The sequence below is a fragment of the Trichechus manatus genome, unplaced genomic scaffold (assembly GCF_000243295.1).
Source record: "Trichechus manatus latirostris isolate Lorelei unplaced genomic scaffold, TriManLat1.0 scaffold00165, whole genome shotgun sequence".
Taxonomy (NCBI): domain Eukaryota; kingdom Metazoa; phylum Chordata; class Mammalia; order Sirenia; family Trichechidae; genus Trichechus; species Trichechus manatus.
The window spans coordinates 5051230-5066756 of record NW_004444101.1 but is presented as its reverse complement, the minus strand read 5'-3'; the positions used below and the strand labels follow the sequence as shown (position 1 = coordinate 5066756).

The 15527-nt window shown below is 56.7% G+C and overlaps 2 protein-coding genes across 5 annotated transcripts in view; one reads left to right on the top strand and one right to left on the bottom strand.

Moving 5' to 3' along the window:
- Window positions 1-2197, bottom strand: part of PPP1R7 (protein phosphatase 1 regulatory subunit 7) — a 38967-nt gene extending 36770 nt beyond the window's left edge. For all 4 annotated transcript variants that reach the window (XR_002825642.1, XM_004386479.3, XM_023740880.1 and 1 more), the window contains exons 1-2: window positions 2027-2197; window positions 113-241 (exon numbers count right to left, since the gene is read on the bottom strand). Coding sequence is in view for 3 of the 4 variants with exons in the window: in XM_004386479.3 (XP_004386536.1) it covers window positions 113-241; window positions 2027-2078 (181 nt within the window). In the remaining variant the exon portion in view is untranslated. The remainder of the gene's footprint in view (window positions 1-112; window positions 242-2026) is intronic.
- A 5672-nt stretch (window positions 2198-7869) lies between these two features.
- The window catches only part of PASK (PAS domain containing serine/threonine kinase), a 45570-nt gene continuing 37912 nt past the window's right edge, over window positions 7870-15527 (top strand). Inside the window, exons 1-5 of the mRNA XM_004386514.1 lie at window positions 7870-8065; window positions 11601-11833; window positions 12421-12591; window positions 14001-14141; window positions 15252-15386. Coding sequence (XP_004386571.1) covers window positions 7870-8065; window positions 11601-11833; window positions 12421-12591; window positions 14001-14141; window positions 15252-15386 — 876 coding nt within the window. The remainder of the gene's footprint in view (window positions 8066-11600; window positions 11834-12420; window positions 12592-14000; window positions 14142-15251; window positions 15387-15527) is intronic.

The following is a 15527-nucleotide window of genomic DNA, read 5'->3' as shown; positions in this document are numbered from 1 at the left end:
GACCCCCCTCAGTGAGCTCAGCCTTCGCCCACCTGGTACCTTCAGGTCCTCTTCACCCAGGGTCACACACCCCGACCCCCCTCAGCAAGCTCAGCTGTCACCCGCCTGGTACCTCCTGCGTCCACTTCGCTGTGCTCCTCTCTGTCCTTCAGGCTCTGCGCACTCAGGTCAGCCACGATGCCACCGCTGTGCTTCTTCCCTTCCTCATCCCCTGACTCCTCGGATTCCACTCGCCTGTCAACTGAAGCCACACACAGAGTGAGGAGTCATGCCCACTTCACGTGAACATTTGGGGGACACAGGACAGACTCACACCTGGTCCTCAGACAAAGGAACTTCCTGCAGAACAGTCTATCCAGTTCAGGACTGTGAGCATGAGAGTCTTCCATGTCCATGTCCCAGCCCCAGCTGGACCTCCAGTGGCAGGGCAAGCTGCGGGTGGGGGCTATGGACACGAAGCTGAGTACCCATGGTAACACACGAGGGCTCCTTCTGTGTCTCCAGCACTGCGCTTGGGTGCCCACTGCAGAGGAGACCCTTGTGGACCCTGCGTACAACCTCTATCTGGCTCCACTATCCATGCGGCCCCGGCAAAGCAAACTGGTCCAGTTCACAGGTTCAAGTTCTGAAAGCAGTCGAGACTGACTCAAATCCGACTGTGGACAGGTGAGAGCTCTGGTGAGGAGGGAGAATGCAGCCAAGAGACTGAGAAGCTGTGACGGTCACTGATGCTGATGCCAGTGGACACAGGACACCAGCTCAAAGCTTCCAGAGGCTGGCACATAAATGTTTTTGAATTACTGAATAAAGCATGTGCCTTCCAAAGGAGCTCTGGTGGCGCAGTGGTTAAACCCCTTGGCTACTAATTGAAAGGTTGGTGGTTTGAACCCACCAGCCACTAAATCAAGAGAAAGATGTGGCAGTCTGCTTCTGTGAAGATTTACAGCCTTGGAAACCCCATGCGGCGGTTCTCCTCTGTCCTATAGGGTCGCTATGAGTTGGAATCAACTTGATGGAAATGGGGTTTAAGGCCCTCCATGGCCTTCCCTTGCTAGCCCCGCCTGCTACTCCCCACCCTCATCATGCCTGACTGTCACCCTGAGTCACACTCTCCTCCAAACAGGTCACGTTCTTTCACACCCGTTTGCCTTTGGCTTCCTTCTTTCTTCTCCATCTTATCCTCAGCCTTCAAGGTCCAAGGTCCATCTCTGAGTTGACCTTGGCTGTGAAGCCTTCACCATTCCCAGACACACCAGCCGGGCCCTTCCCTCTGCGCTCCCCAATCCCACAGGTCTGCTTCCCTCTTCCCTAGCACTTACCACTTGGGATAGTGATTGCATACCCCACCCCACAACCCACCAAAACCAAAAGCTTACAAGCACTCAAAGACATGACTGACTCCCCAACTGTGTGTGTGTGTGTGTGTGTGTGTGTGTGTGTGTGTGTGTGTGTGTGTGTGTGTGTACGTGTGTGTACGTGTGTGTACATAAAAACCATATTTTCCAGCAAAATCAAAAGGGAGGAAGAAAGTTGAATTTAGTCTTTTCGGAACTACGAAAGCCTTGAGAACAAACACTGCCTTCTAAAACTCAATCTTCTGACTCCTCGGCTCCTTGTCGTCCCTTCCCCACAATCCACTCGCTTGCAAGAGAGGACCCTTCTCCATCCAGTCACGTTAACAAACGAGCAGACTCCGGCAGGTCACACAGCCCCGAGCCTCGGTTTCTTCGCTAGCAAACGCGGACCGCTCCCCGCCTGTCAATCTCCGACCAGACAGTGAACCACCGCGTTCCGCTCCATCCCCACCCACCGGCCCCAGGCTCTCGCCGCCGCTCTCCCGCGGGCCTGCCCCGCGCTGCCACCCCCGGGCCGCGGCTCTCCCGGGGCCGGAGCCTCCCCGCTCTAACGAGCCCGCCGGCAGCTGTCAGGGGCCCCGCGGCCGTGGCCGGAAGCGGGACGCCGAGTTCCTCTCAGGTAAGGGGCAATGCCGGCTCTTCGCTGCCTCCCACCCCCTGGGGCCGCTCACCCTCCATCATCTCCTGCGACTGTTGCTGCCCTGAGCCGCGTTCCGCCGCCATGTTGGCTACTCTTTCCCTTTCCGGAATCTGTCGCCTCAGAGGCTTCAGCCAATCAGGGCTCCCGGCGCGAGGCCGCCCAGCCAGTGGGAGCCCGGCGCCTCGGCTCGCGCCCTGACGCGCCTGCGCAGCCCTGGAGCCTCATGGAAATTGTAGTTCCTCCAAGGGGCCGAGTCCGCTCTCGCCCCCAGCCTCTCATGGGAGTTGTAGTTCCAGCGAGAGGCCGAGCTTGTCCCGGGCCGGGAGCCGCTAGCCTCACCTTCCCCGAGGTAGGTAACTGAAGCGGGCCGCGTCGGAAGGAGCCGAGAGGCGAGGAGCTGGAAAAGGAGGGTAGCCGTGGCTGCAGGCGAACGGAGAGGGCGTCCAGGTAGTTTGGAGAGAAGAATCTGGGACATGCTCCGGGCTCGTGGGCTCGCTTATGTCACTGTCACGACCACCGACGCGTAGAGGGGCCACGGCCCAGACCGAGCGCATCTCCTCGTGGGGTTGCACAGCGCAGTCCGGCCCCCGGCGGCTCCGAGCCTCGTTGGCCGCATCTGTAGAATGGGCCGAGCGGCAGGAGGACAACTTTCTCTCGGCGTTGGGAGCGCGTGCGAAGGGGTCGCCTCTTGTTAACGCAGGGCGCTGGGCAGGTGGACAGGTGCGGAGGAGCCAGTCGGGCTGGCAGGCCGACCCCGGGCGGTCGTCCCCAACCCAGCTTCTGTCTCCTCTCGGGCCCGCCGGCTTTAAGGTCCAGAGGGCGTGCGCGGCAGAGGCTCCGTCGCGCTCCCCGGCCCGTGAGGGAGCCGCCCCCGCGCCCCGTCTTTGGGACGAGGTCGCCGAGAGGGCGAGCTCCGTACCGCTCATCCTTGGGCACCAGGAGACCAGAGAAAACGGCGTCCTCTGACCGGGTTGCCGGACGCGCTGCGCCTCTTTTGGCCTCTCCGCAATGCCGTAGAGGGCGTCCGGTGCTTCCCTTAGCAACCATTAGCGCGGGCTTTAGGCGCGGGCCCGCTGAGTCCCGCCCCCATGCACCACTGATTGGCCCGCGCCGCCTGTCAATCGGCGCGAGGCCGTCAGCTATTAGCCGGTGGGGCTAGACGCGGGTCCGCTGACTCCCGCGGTGTGAAGCGAGCTTAGTGGCGGCGACCCTCCTGGTCCAGGTGAGAACCTGCTCCGACAGGGCCGGCCCAGGGGCTCGAGGTGCGGAGGGGCCACTTCGGTGTTGCGCCTGCCGCTCGCCGCCCCCCCCCCCCGGCTCTCCGACGAGCGCCCCCAGGCCAGCGCCCCCGACCCTGAGCCCACTGCGAGGGGCTCCGTCCTCGGATCGCAGCGGTTTGCTCGCCGCCCCGCGCCGTCCACCCGGCGCCCCCCCCCACCCGCCGCCTCGGCCGGGAGGAGCGCGTCTTCGGAGCGCCCTCATTGTCACCTCCTCCCCGGCCCCATCGGGGCGCCACTCGGGAGCTCCATCTTTTCACCTCGTCTTAGTGGCGTGTGTAATCCGTTTAATCGCCTTCCCTCCCCTGGAAGGTGAGCGCAGAGGACAGCGCCGGCCAGGAGGAGCCTCCCAGTAAATGCTGGGGGAGAGCGAGTGCCCACTGCCGCCTCTCCAGGCGGTGCCCCTCACACACCCGGCCTTTACCCCAATCGTCTCTTCTCCAACTCTTCTTTTCCTGAGAATGGCAACTGCGGAGCTGAACACTTGTACTCCTGATGCCTTTCTTTCCCTGACCTTCCACATCTCATCATCAATCAATCAGCCAGTCTGTCCATTTCTTTCTTCCTGGTACCCTTCTCTCCATCTGTCTGCCATTGCCTTAATTTAGGACTTTATAATTTCTTGCCTGGGTTACTGTAAGCTTTCTCCTTGTCCCCAGCCTTGTCCTTGCATTCTCCCTGGAGTGATCTTTGTGAAATGCGTATTTGGTTGTGTTACTGCCAAGCATTGTTATTAGCTGCCATCAAGTCGATTCCGTCTCATGGAGACCCCACATGTGCAGAGTAGAACTGCTGTACAGGATTTTCAAGGCTATGATCTTTTGGAAGCAGATGGCCAGACCTTTCTTCCTAGGTACCTGTGGGTATGTTTGAACCACCAGCCTTTTGGCTAGTAGTTGAGCACTTAATTGTTTGCACCACCCAGGGACCTTTAAAAGGAACCTCAGTGTACAGTCCAGACTGCCTGGGCTGCTCTAGGCTTGTTGTGGATTGAATTGCGTCCCCTAAAAATAATCTGTCAACTTGGCTGGGTCATGATTCTCAGTGTTGTATGATTGTCTACCGTTTTATCATCTGATGTGATTTCCCTATGTGTTGTAAATGCTTTCACTGTGATGTAATAAGATGGATTAGTGACAGTTATACTGATGGGGTCTAGAAGATTAGGTAATGTCTTAAGCCAATCTCTTTTGAGATGTAAAAGAGAGAAGTGAGCAGAGACACATGGGGACCTCATATCACCAAGAAAGCAGTGCCAGGAACAGAGTGTGTCCTTTGGACCTGCGGTTCCTGCACAGGGAAGTTCTAGTCCGGGGGAAGACTGATGCATCACAAGGACCTTTCTCCAGAGCCAACAGAGAAAACCTTCTCCTGGAGCTGATGCCCTAAATTTGGACTTGTACCCTACTGGACTGTGAGAATAAATTTCTCTCTGTTAAAGCCATTCACTTGTGGTATTTCTGTTATAGCAGCACTAGATGCCTCCTCTCCTGTCTACTGAACTCCTCCTCAAGGACACTGAGGAGGGTTGAATATATTGGTGCCCCTGCCTGCAAGGCCTCCTCACTCCCCTCTGCCTGGTTCGGCTCAGCCTGTGCCTCCGCCAGGTGCCCCCCAGTGTCCGTCCTCTGTCCTAGGAGCCGTCATCCTGCTTATTTGTCAGGATGCTTTGCTGCAAGAAACAGAGACACAGACTCAGAATGGCTCTAGAGTGAGGAGAGGTATCTGCCCCAAACCTGCAAGTCCAGGGAAGGCGGCTTTGGGGCGGGCTGTTACTGGACCTCAGAGATTTCCAGGATCCACGCCCTTGCCATTTTCTGCTCATCGTCGGTGTGTTGGCTTCTTCTGGAGGCTGGTTCCGCTCTGCTGCACAGCAGGGATGGGAGCGCTGGAGCTGTGGGCTTCCTAGCTTAGGTTTAGTGGGAGAGACGGCTGCTTCCACAGGTTCACCCAGAGAAGCAAGGAGTACTTTCCCGGAAGCTCCCCACAAACCTCTGCTTCTCCTGAGTGGGGTCACTTGTTCCTTTGGAATCGTGACGAGCTAGGGAAATAGAATTACGCTGAGGCTTCACCAGGTACTTGCTGGGCTGGGCTTCCCTTGGCCAATGCTGACACCAAAAGCTGTTCTAAAAACCTAGGCCTGGACTTGCTGGCATTTCTGGCTAGTATTCGAGTCAAAATTAAACCTGTGGAAAATGCAGTGACCCCTAAAGTTGTCTGCAGCCAGGCCTTGTGTTCTCTGGCAGGCTAGACAACGTGGCTTGTTGTCGGTGAGCCTGGAGCCTCTCTCAGGGGCTGCTGAGGCATCTGCTCCCTGGGTGTGGATCTGGGGTGTGGGTGTGTGTCGTCACAGACCTCAACAGCATAGAAGGATGCCTCTCCCCCTCCCACCCGTAGACCGTCAGTGTCTCGACTGTCTTCGCTGGATACCACTGAAACTTTCAGTAACGTCATTAAGCATGAACTTCTTGATTCATCAACTTTAGACAGTATTTATTGCTTCCTCCCGTGAAAAACAGAACGATTTGTGTCCTTATCCTCCCTTCAGTTTTCCTTCCCTCCCGTCCCATTTTTTGGATATGTTGGTTTTACAAAGTAAAACTAGTATTTACAATGTGTGGTGAAGAGTTATATTATCTTTACAAAGTTTTATGACATTTACAATGTATCTTAGAAAGTTATTCTTTTTTACTAAGTAAAGCTTTGTAACATATACAGTACCATTTGCATTCTGAAGCTATAATTAAGCTTTCTGTGCTTTGGATATAGGTTGGTTCTACAAGTAGAAAACCAAATATTTGCAGTATGGTCTTGTCGTCGTTTATTATAGGAATAGTTTGTGCATTTAGATGCTTAGAGAAGGAAATATAAACCTATGACATTTAAATGTTTCTTCTTGAAGTGAAGCAACACTTCCAAATCGTTTATTATTTATTTCTAGCGTCCTCCACATCTTTTGTTTCATACTCAGGGGTCACATTCCAGGATCTCATGCTGGATGTGTTTATGCTGTGTATAAAACATGTTGTTTCTTTAGTATACACTAATTGATTCATACCAGAGAAAAAACTGTGTTGTTAGCCATGAATCATAACAAGAAAATACACGCATTTACACCCCGCCCCCACCCTCCGAAAGGACCAGGGAGACTGCTGTGCCACGTGCTTCTCCCCTTTCAGCCCCTGCCTGGCCTCCAAGAAAATGTCCTGCCCATAGTTCATGTCAATCAGTCTCTTGTTTAAGAAATAGTTTTATCACATATGTATGTATCCCTAAACTGCAGATTTAGATGTTTTCGGATTTTACAAATAGGGAGTCCTGCTATCGATAGTCTTTGGCATGGATTTTTCTCCTCGTTGCTCTGGTTTATGTGTACTGGCGTGTGTAGCGCACTTGTTTGCACTGCTGTAATTTATGGTGTGAACATACCAGAATTTCACGTTTTCTTGTTGATGAGTGGTGTTTTTTTTTTGGGCCACTGCAATCCATACCACCCTGAACATTTTTGCCCGTGTGTCTTCCTACGTGAACACGAAGAATTCCTTTAGAATGTAAACCTACAAGTGGGAAATGCTGGGTCAGAGTTGTTGGTTTGTTGTTAGGTGCCGTTGAGTCGATTCCGACTCAGCGACCCCACGTACAACACAATGAAACGCTGCCTGGTCCTGCACCATCCTCCGATTGTTACGCTTGAGCCCATTGTTACAGCCACTGTATCAATCCGTCTCGTTGAGGGTCTTCCTCTGTTTCACTGACCCTCTACTTTACCAAGCATGATGTCCTCCAGGTAGTGATCCTTCCTTAGATGTCTCACCATCCTTGCTTCTAGGGAGCATTCTGGTTTTACTTCTTCCAAGAGAGATTGGTTCGTTCTCTTGGCAGTCCATGGTACATTCAGTATTCTTCGCCAACACTACAACTCCAAGGCGTCAGTTCTTCTTCAGTCTTCCGTATTCATCCTCCAGCTTTCGCATGCATATGAGGCAATTGAAAACACCATGGCTTGGGCCAGGGGCATCTTAGTCTTCAAGGTGCCGTCTTTGCTTTTTAACACTTTAAAGAGGTTTTTTGCAGCAGATTTGCCCAATGCAGTGCGTCTTTTCATTTCTTGACTGCTGCTTCCATGGGTGTTGATTGTGGACCCAAGTAAAATGAAATCCTTAACAACTTCAGTCTCTTCTTCATTTATCGTGGGTCAGAGTAGGTATTTAATTTAAATTGTTTTTTTAGAGAGATCATATCAACCTTTAGAGGCCCCGTTGACCCACATCCTCATCCTTTGGTATTGTTAGACTTCCAAATTTTTGCTGATTTAGTTTGGTTTTCCGTCTGTTCCTTCTCTCTTTCTGCCTTCCTGCACGTTTCTCTGGAAGTGCATCTTCTAGCTCGACTTTGGTCTGACTGCCCTTGTGTCGGGGTCCCAGCCAGGACGGCAGTGGGGGTGTGTGCCTTGGGGGCCAAGCTGAGGTGTGTGTTGTGAACGATTGGGTGGCTGAGCCGCCTTCGTGTCCCTGTGTTCCCGATGCTGACGAGGCCCCTTCTGTTTCCTAGCCGACGCCTTGTAGAGGTGGGTCCCGTGACCACTCAGTGTCATCTGATGGAGGCCAGAGGCTTGGCAGCCGTAGAGGACGAGTGGAGGTGCCTGTCGGGGAGCCTCCCCTTGCCGTCACCGATGGAGATCCCGGCCACACAGGGCGCGTCCACACCCAGCAAGTCCTTCTCCTCGGCCCACAGACACCTGAGCAGGAAGCATGGGCTCTCCAAGCTCTGCCAGAGCAGGACAGCACTCTCTGGTAACAGCCCCCATCTGGGAGTCCTTGGCTCTTTTTTCTCTCTTTGTTAACGAGGCAGCCACAGTTAACCCCTTCTCGCTGAGAGGGTGTCTTTTCCAGACTCGGTATGCACTGCTAGGGGTGCCAAGGAGCCCTTCCCTGTGGCTTCCTTCGTTTGGTGGGACGCTGGGCCGGGCCCCCCTTTCTAGGCCGGGGCTGGAATTCCCTCCACAGCTTGAGGTCAAGTTAGAGCGAAGGCCATTTGCTACTTCACAGTGCATGAGCCCCCCGCCTGGGCCATGCCACGCCACACCTGAGGCAGAGCTGAGTAGGACGGGGGTGACCATGAGGGCGGCAGCCTCCTGGTGCAGTGGGTGGTCTCCCCGGGGGGGTCCGAGGACTGTGGGTGTCCACCTGTCATCCAGTTGTGCACTGACCTCTCCTGGAGTCAGTCAGTGCCCCCTGAGTCCCAGGCTCCTCAGGCCCCGACCACGTGAGGGAGCAGTGTCACTCTGCCTGTGAGGGAGCCCCCTGCCCCCCGTGTGCCCTGACAGTCCTGGGGAGCTTGAGTAGACAACAGGGTGCATGCTGGAAGTCGGGGTGACCTGGGAACCTGGCCTGGAGTGGAAAGCAGGCCAGCAGAGGGGGAGTGCGGGCCCAGTCTCGGGGAGGACAAGCAGGCGACAGAGGAGGAGGGTTGTTTGGGTGGGCGTCCAGAGCAGTGGGGCCCCATGGAGACCAGAGGAGCTGCCTAAGGCCGGGCTGGGCTGGGCTGTGTGGCTGGCAGGCAGGCCCTGGTTTCACCTGGCGCCAGCCCAGGGATGTCTCGGGGCTGAGTGTGGGCACAATAGTTCTGTTTCATGAGGAGCAGAGGTAAGAGCTGGAGTTGTGCTTGTTCCGAGGGGCGAGGAGGGCTGAGAAGGTGACTGGCTGCCTGAGACAGGGGAGAGTAGCCTCTGGATGCCGTGCAGTTTCTGGTTCCAGAGAAAAGTCTGGGTGAGGCCACCACTGAGAAGTCAGGGAGCCCAGACAATGGGCCCAGCCGCGCTCGGAGGCTGGTCCAATTTCTTTGAGTGAAAGATCGTGTCCTGGGCTTCCACACTGCCACGTACAGGCCAGCACCCCACCACCCTCTAACCCGGTGTTCACTCACGGCAGCCAGCTCCCTGGTGGTGTCATTCTCCTCCATTCCATTCTCTCTGGGACCCCATTTTCTGATAATGCCAAAGAAATAGGTGGTGTCTAAACAAACAAACAAACAAAAAAAAAACCAAACTCATTGCTGTCGAGTCAATTCCAAATAAGCAACCTTATAGGACAGAGTAGAACTGCCCCGTAGGGTTTCCAAGGAGAGGTGGTGGATTCAAACTGCTGACCTCTTGGTTAGCAGCCAGGCTTTGAACCACTGTGCCACCAGGGCTCCAGGTGGTATCTAGTCATGCCTAAAAACAAAAGTTATTTCAGTTTTGATCTAATGCAGGGTTGGCAAGCAGCAGCCCACAGGGTCGTATCCGGCCCTCTGCTTGCTTTTTGCATGTAAAGTTTTATTGGCACACAGCCACACTCGTTTGTTTGCACATTGTCTGTGGCTGCTTTCATACTACCATGCAGAGCATGTCCCGCCTGCAAAGCCCAAAATGCTGTCTGGCCCTTTACGGGAAATGTGTGCCATCCCCTGATTTGGTCCCAGGCTCCCCTCGGCCCCCTCACCTTCGCATGTGGAGAACGTTCTCCTGAAGTCTGAGGACAGGCCCTGAGGGACACACGTCTGGCTCTGTGGCAGAGCACTAGTGCTGAAGTCAGGGTGACAGCTGTGTGACGGCGTGTCCCCCGACCTGCGTGCCTCAGTTGCCTCCTCTGTCTAGCAGTGTTGTTGCTGGCAGAGGGGACAGCGAGGTGGGTAGGAGCAGGGGCTGACGTGGAACAATGAACGCGTAGACAGGCTGTAGTTACGGGGGTGGTGAGTCAGCAGAGGCTGCGAGGGGCAGAGAGGCGGTGTGAGAGGCTGTGAGACGGGCAGGCAGGAAGCTTCTGGAAGGGGCTGGCTAGCGCTCTCCTGTGCAAGCACAGCACGTGGACTAACGCTGCTGCCGGGGGCAGGGGGCCAGGGGGGCGGGGCCCTCTGCTCATTCCAGGCCTCCTGCGTTTTTCCTCATTAAGGATGGCCAGGGGAAGGAGTCTAAGCGCTCCAGAGCAAACCCCGCGCTGTGCCTGTGGTTTGCATGCATCCCTTGGCACTGGTCACTGTTCTTGAGTGGGGACGGTCCCACTTTAGGCAGGCGTGTTTGATTACCGGGAGAAGACGCTTGTGCAAGTGCTCGGGTCACGGGCTGGGAGGGGCTGTGCACACGATGTGTGGTTCTGTGTACGTGTGTGCACACGTGTGTGCATGTACATTCACGTGTGTACCTGACCAGGTGTGCACATGTATATGTGCGTGTGTGTGCGTGTGTATGTGCGCGTGTGCATTGTGCGTGTATGCGTGTACGTGTCCAGGAGCCCAGGAAGGCCCGGGGGAGGAGGCAGTGGGCCCCAGAGAGTGATTCCGGGCCTGAAGCAGCTGGGACTTCAGCAGCCTTAGCCACGGAGTCCCTCTCGGGCCCTGCTCCGGCATTGCCCTGCGCCAACCCCATCCCACCTCTCCCCTGTCCTCTGGGCAGGGCTCCCTCCCTCCAGTGCCGCACTGCTTCCGCCTCCTCCTGCTCCCCGACTCGAGCACCTACTGTGTGGCTGGGTGCTGTCCCTGTGCCACAGACACAGCCCTGAAAAACAGTCCTCTCTCGTCATCCTTACATTTCTCAAGGAGCCGGGAGGCAGTGGAAATACACACACACACACTCACGCGTACATACACTTCTGCACGTGCATGCATCCGCATGGCCGTATGACTGGGGGGATGGAGGAGCACCAGGAAGGTGAAGGGCAGAAGCAGAGACGACAGGAGGTAGGTGCTACCTGAGATCGCCTGGTCCGGGAAGGTGGCATTTGAGCCAAACCCAGCGTGTCCAGGGGAAGGGGCAGCAGCCACCAATGTCCTGAGGTGGGAGGGGTGAGGCCGTGGAGAGCACAGAGGCCGGTGTAGCTAGAGCCGAGTGAGCTCGGGAGGTGGAGGGCAGGGCAGGTCCCAGGGCCCGGGGGGGAAGATGAGGTCAGAGCTGACTGTGAGGCTTCGTGTCATGAGAGGAAGTGTGGCTTTGCTTCTGGAGTGATGGGTGAGGAACAGAGAGGTGGGAATGAGGGGGTTGTGGGGGTGGAGCAGCCAGTAGCTATTGAATTGTGGACGTCTTCAAATAACAAGCAGGGGGCAGCAGCTGGAGGGACAGGAGCGAGGGACGCAGAAACCGCTCTTGGGCCGTCTGTGCATCTGGGAGGACGTGGCTGTCTGGTTGTCCCAGTGGGCTCCAGGCTGTCTGCAGACACACAGATAGGATGTAGCCAGCTCTGCTGATGAACTGAACCCTCTTGTGGGTGTCTGGGCATTGGGGGTCAGGGCTGTGGGCACTCAGAAGTGAGCCCCTGGTGACTGTGAGGCTGACGCCGCCTGTGCTCTCCCCAGAGGACAGGTGGAACTCCTACTGCCTGTCGTCGCTGGCTGCCCAGAACATCTGCGCCGGCAAGCTGCACTGCCCCGGGCTGCCTGAGCTCTCTGACCCGGCCACCACCCTGGGCAGCCCCTCCTGCTGCTCCCTGCTCCGGGGCCTGCCCTCGGGCCTGTCAGCGCCCCTGCTCCCGGCCCCCGTCTGCAACCCCAACAAGGCCATCTTCACCGTGGACGCCAAGACCACTGAGGTGTGTGTATGGGCACGGGCTTTGGGCCTGTGACCCCGCAGAGGCGTTTTGTGCTTTAGTGCGGTTGGAGGGCTGTCTGTTTTTGCCCGTATGGTCACAAAAGCCATGGGGACTTGGAGCCCTAAATATGAATGGGTGAAAAAATAGAATCATTTTGTGAAGATAGAGACACAAGGGAAGGGATGAGGTAAATACTCGAGCTTGTTGGCTTGACTGAGATGAGAAAGGATAGTCAGTGTTGGCGTGAGGTGCATCGTTATACAGACACCTGAGATCCCTGAACGGGAGCCTCTGCTGTGAGTCCCGTTTGTTCTCTGTGGTCTCGGCTGTGCGGTGGTGGAAGAGGTTGGCGTTTCAGTCCTACCGCCATCGGACACCCTGACCGTGGATGGATCCTCTGGTTTGAGTGCCCTCCAGATGCTCAGAGGTGCCTGAGTGCCGGTCGTGACTATAGTACACTTTAGAGGCCCCTCTGGGAGGCCTTGTCCGCACAGCCCGCTGGCCCCACGTCCTCCTCAGCCCCTCTGGCTCTGAGGTTGCAGGAACTGCTTATGATGCCTCCGCCTCTCTCCTCTGCGGCCCCTTAGATCCTGGTAGCCAACGACAAGGCCTGTGAGCTCCTCGGGTACAGCAGCCATGACCTGATTGGCCAGAAGCTCACACAGTTCTTCCTGAAGTCGGACTCTAACGTGGTAGAGGCCCTCAGCGAGGAGCACGTGGAGGCCGACGGCTGCGCTGCTGTGGTGTTGGGGACAGTGGTGAGTGGGCCACAAGTTCGAGGGCCTCAAGGCAGGCGTAGGAATGCCCAGTGGGTGGGCTGGCTTGGGGCCAGGCATGTCTGCCCTCTGGGCCTCAGCTTCTTCACCAGACCCTGCGGCTGGTTCCTGTGGGTGCTGCTGCCCGCTAGGGTCGTGTGGAAGGCTGAGGCAGTGGGCGGAGACCTGATAAAAGCGGAAGCTCTGTGGAAGCACACGTGTTTGTTTTTTCACTCATGAACATCTTGGCGCCGTGCATTTGGCTCTGCCTGATTTTGAGGACGGAGCTTGGGTGGCAATGTTTTGCAAAGCTGCATGTCAGCACAGTGGGTTCCAAACAGCAATGTGGCTTTGTCTCTCTGTTGTCATGTCTGGATGTACACACTCTGCTTGTTTGGTGTCTGTTGGGCACGGTCACTGGAGACCCTCCTGGAGAGTCATGGCGGCATGTCCAACCAGGACACTGTCGGGCTGAACCGAGACCCGAGCTCCCACTGGGACACTGTCGGGCTGAACCGAGACCCGAGCTCCCACTGGGACGCTGTCGGGCTGAACCGAGACCCGAGCTCCCACCGGGACACTGTCGGGCTGAACCGAGACCCGAGCTCCCACCGGGACACTGATGGGCTGAACCGAGACCCGAGCTCCCACTGGGACACTGATGGGCTGAACCGAGACCCGAGCTCCCACTGGGACGCTGTGGGGCTGAACCGAGACCCGAGCTCCCACCGGGACACTGACGGGCTGAACCGAGACCCGAGCTCCCACTGGGACGCTGACGGGCTGAACCGAGACCTGAGCTGCCAGCATGTAAAGAAGTTAGAAACCAGTTGCCGTGGAGTTGACCCCGACTCATGGCGCCCCCACGGGTGTCAGAGTTGAACTGGGCTCCATAGGGTTTTCAGTGGTTGATTTTTCAGACGTAGATTTCCAGGTCTTTCTTCTGAGGTGCTTCTGGGTGGCCTCAAATCGCCAACCTTTCAGTTAGCCTTCGAGCACTTTAACTGTTTGCACCACCCAGGACTCCCTGAAGCTAGGTAGGATGAATTGCATCAGAAAGATTCTGGCTCAAGGGACTAACTGCTGAGAAGGTACAACAAAGGTAGTCAGCACGTACCAGCGTCTGCTCTGCGAGAAGTGTCAGAGGTTTGGTTTTCCTGCCGCACTGCCATGCAGCTGAGGATGAAAAGGAAGTCTCCTTTCTGATAGATTATTCTCTGAGGCTGTGACCTGAGCCTCAGAAGCCTTGTGCGCTCTGGTCAGTTTCTTGAGATGTGAGATGGAGGAGCCGAGGGGGGGATCCACGAGGGCCCGAGCCCAAGAGGACGCCCTCCCTTCGTGGGCGCGCTGTGCGCCGCGCAGCTCCTGTGTGCTCTGTAGGTATGTGGGCAGCAGCCTGTCTGTGCTCACAGGTGGACATCATCAGCCGCAGTGGGGAGAAGGTTCCGGTCTCCGTGTGGATGAAGAGGATACGGCAGGAGCGTGGCCGCTGCTGCGTGGTGGTGCTGGAGCCCGTGGAGAGGGTCTCGGCCTGCGTCTCCTTCCAGCGCGACGTGAGTGCGCTCAGTGCCTCGGCGGCCACCTTGGCCAACCCCAGCTCCTCTGCTGACCCAGCTGGGAGCAAGGGGGGGGTCTTATTGACTGTGTGTGCTCGGGCAAGGGACGGGGTCTCCCTGAGTCTCCCCGCTCCTCACGCCTTGGTTTCCTTCCTCCCTTCTCAACTACCAGTCTCCACTTTATCCACGCTTTTTTAAAAAATTGTGGTAAAATACATACAACGTAAAAATCGACATTTAAGCCATTTTCAAGCGGACGACCCAGTGGCAGTCATCACACCCGCAGCGTGGTGTAGCCGTCACTGCTGTGTGTCCCCATAGCTTCTCATCACCCCGACAGAAACTCTGCACCCCTTCAGCGATACCCCCGGCCGCCCCTGCCCGCGACGACCTCCGATCTCTTTCTGTCTCTGCGTTTCCCGTTCCAGGCGTTTCTGTCAGTCGGCCGGGCGGTACTTGTCCTTCTGTGTCTGACCTCACTCAACGTCGGGCCTTCAAGGGTTACCCACGTCATAGCACATGTCAGCTGTATCCATACTTTTGAAACGGATGCTTAATTCAAGCATTGCTTATGTTCACACTTACTTTTTCCGTATTACACTGAGAACAAAAGTAGAGCCCTCACCTGCCTCACCAGCCAGCCTCTGCTCCACAACAGCACCGCTGTTGGCAGTGGTGGGCGCCAGAGACAGGGTCTAGGGTTCTGCTGAGCTGGGTAAGGTGGGGGATGGGGGCATGGTAGACGCCATGTGGCTGGGGCAGCCGGGAGTCAGAGTCTCCCCAGGAGCCGGATGCCCAGGGCTCAGCGTCCTCCATGGACAGGGCTGCCCGGCCCCGCGGTGCTGTCATGACAGCCAGGTGCATGGCCCTCATTGCTCCCCGGGATATGTGTCCAGGAGGGAGCACAGCTGCCCCAAGTCCCTTGGGAATCTGCCACTGCTTGCCCATTGTCTGCCCCCGTGAGAGTGTCTCCCAGCCCCAGCCACCTGCCGCTCTCTCACACCTGTGGGGCACAGAGGGGTGTTAGTGGTCTCGCCGCCAGCTTGAGGGTATGCAGGCTTAGTGGAGACTTCCACTCTGAGGCTTAACCACTGCCTTCTCTTGAAGGGGACCATCACGTCATGTGACAGCCTCTTTGCGCATCTCCACGGCTACGCGTCCGGGGAGGAAGTGGCTGGGCAGCGCATCACAGACCTGATTCCTTCCGTGCAGATCCCTCCCCCTGGCGAGCACATCCCAAAGGTGGGTGCTGATGTGGCCTGGGGCAGAGGTGGCACTGCAGCGAGTGCCAGTTAGGGCTCATGCTTCAGGTCGCGTTCTGTGTGCAGCCATCGGTCTGTGCTGGCGTGCCGCGGCTGGCTCGCCGTGTGCGGCGGCTGCCTC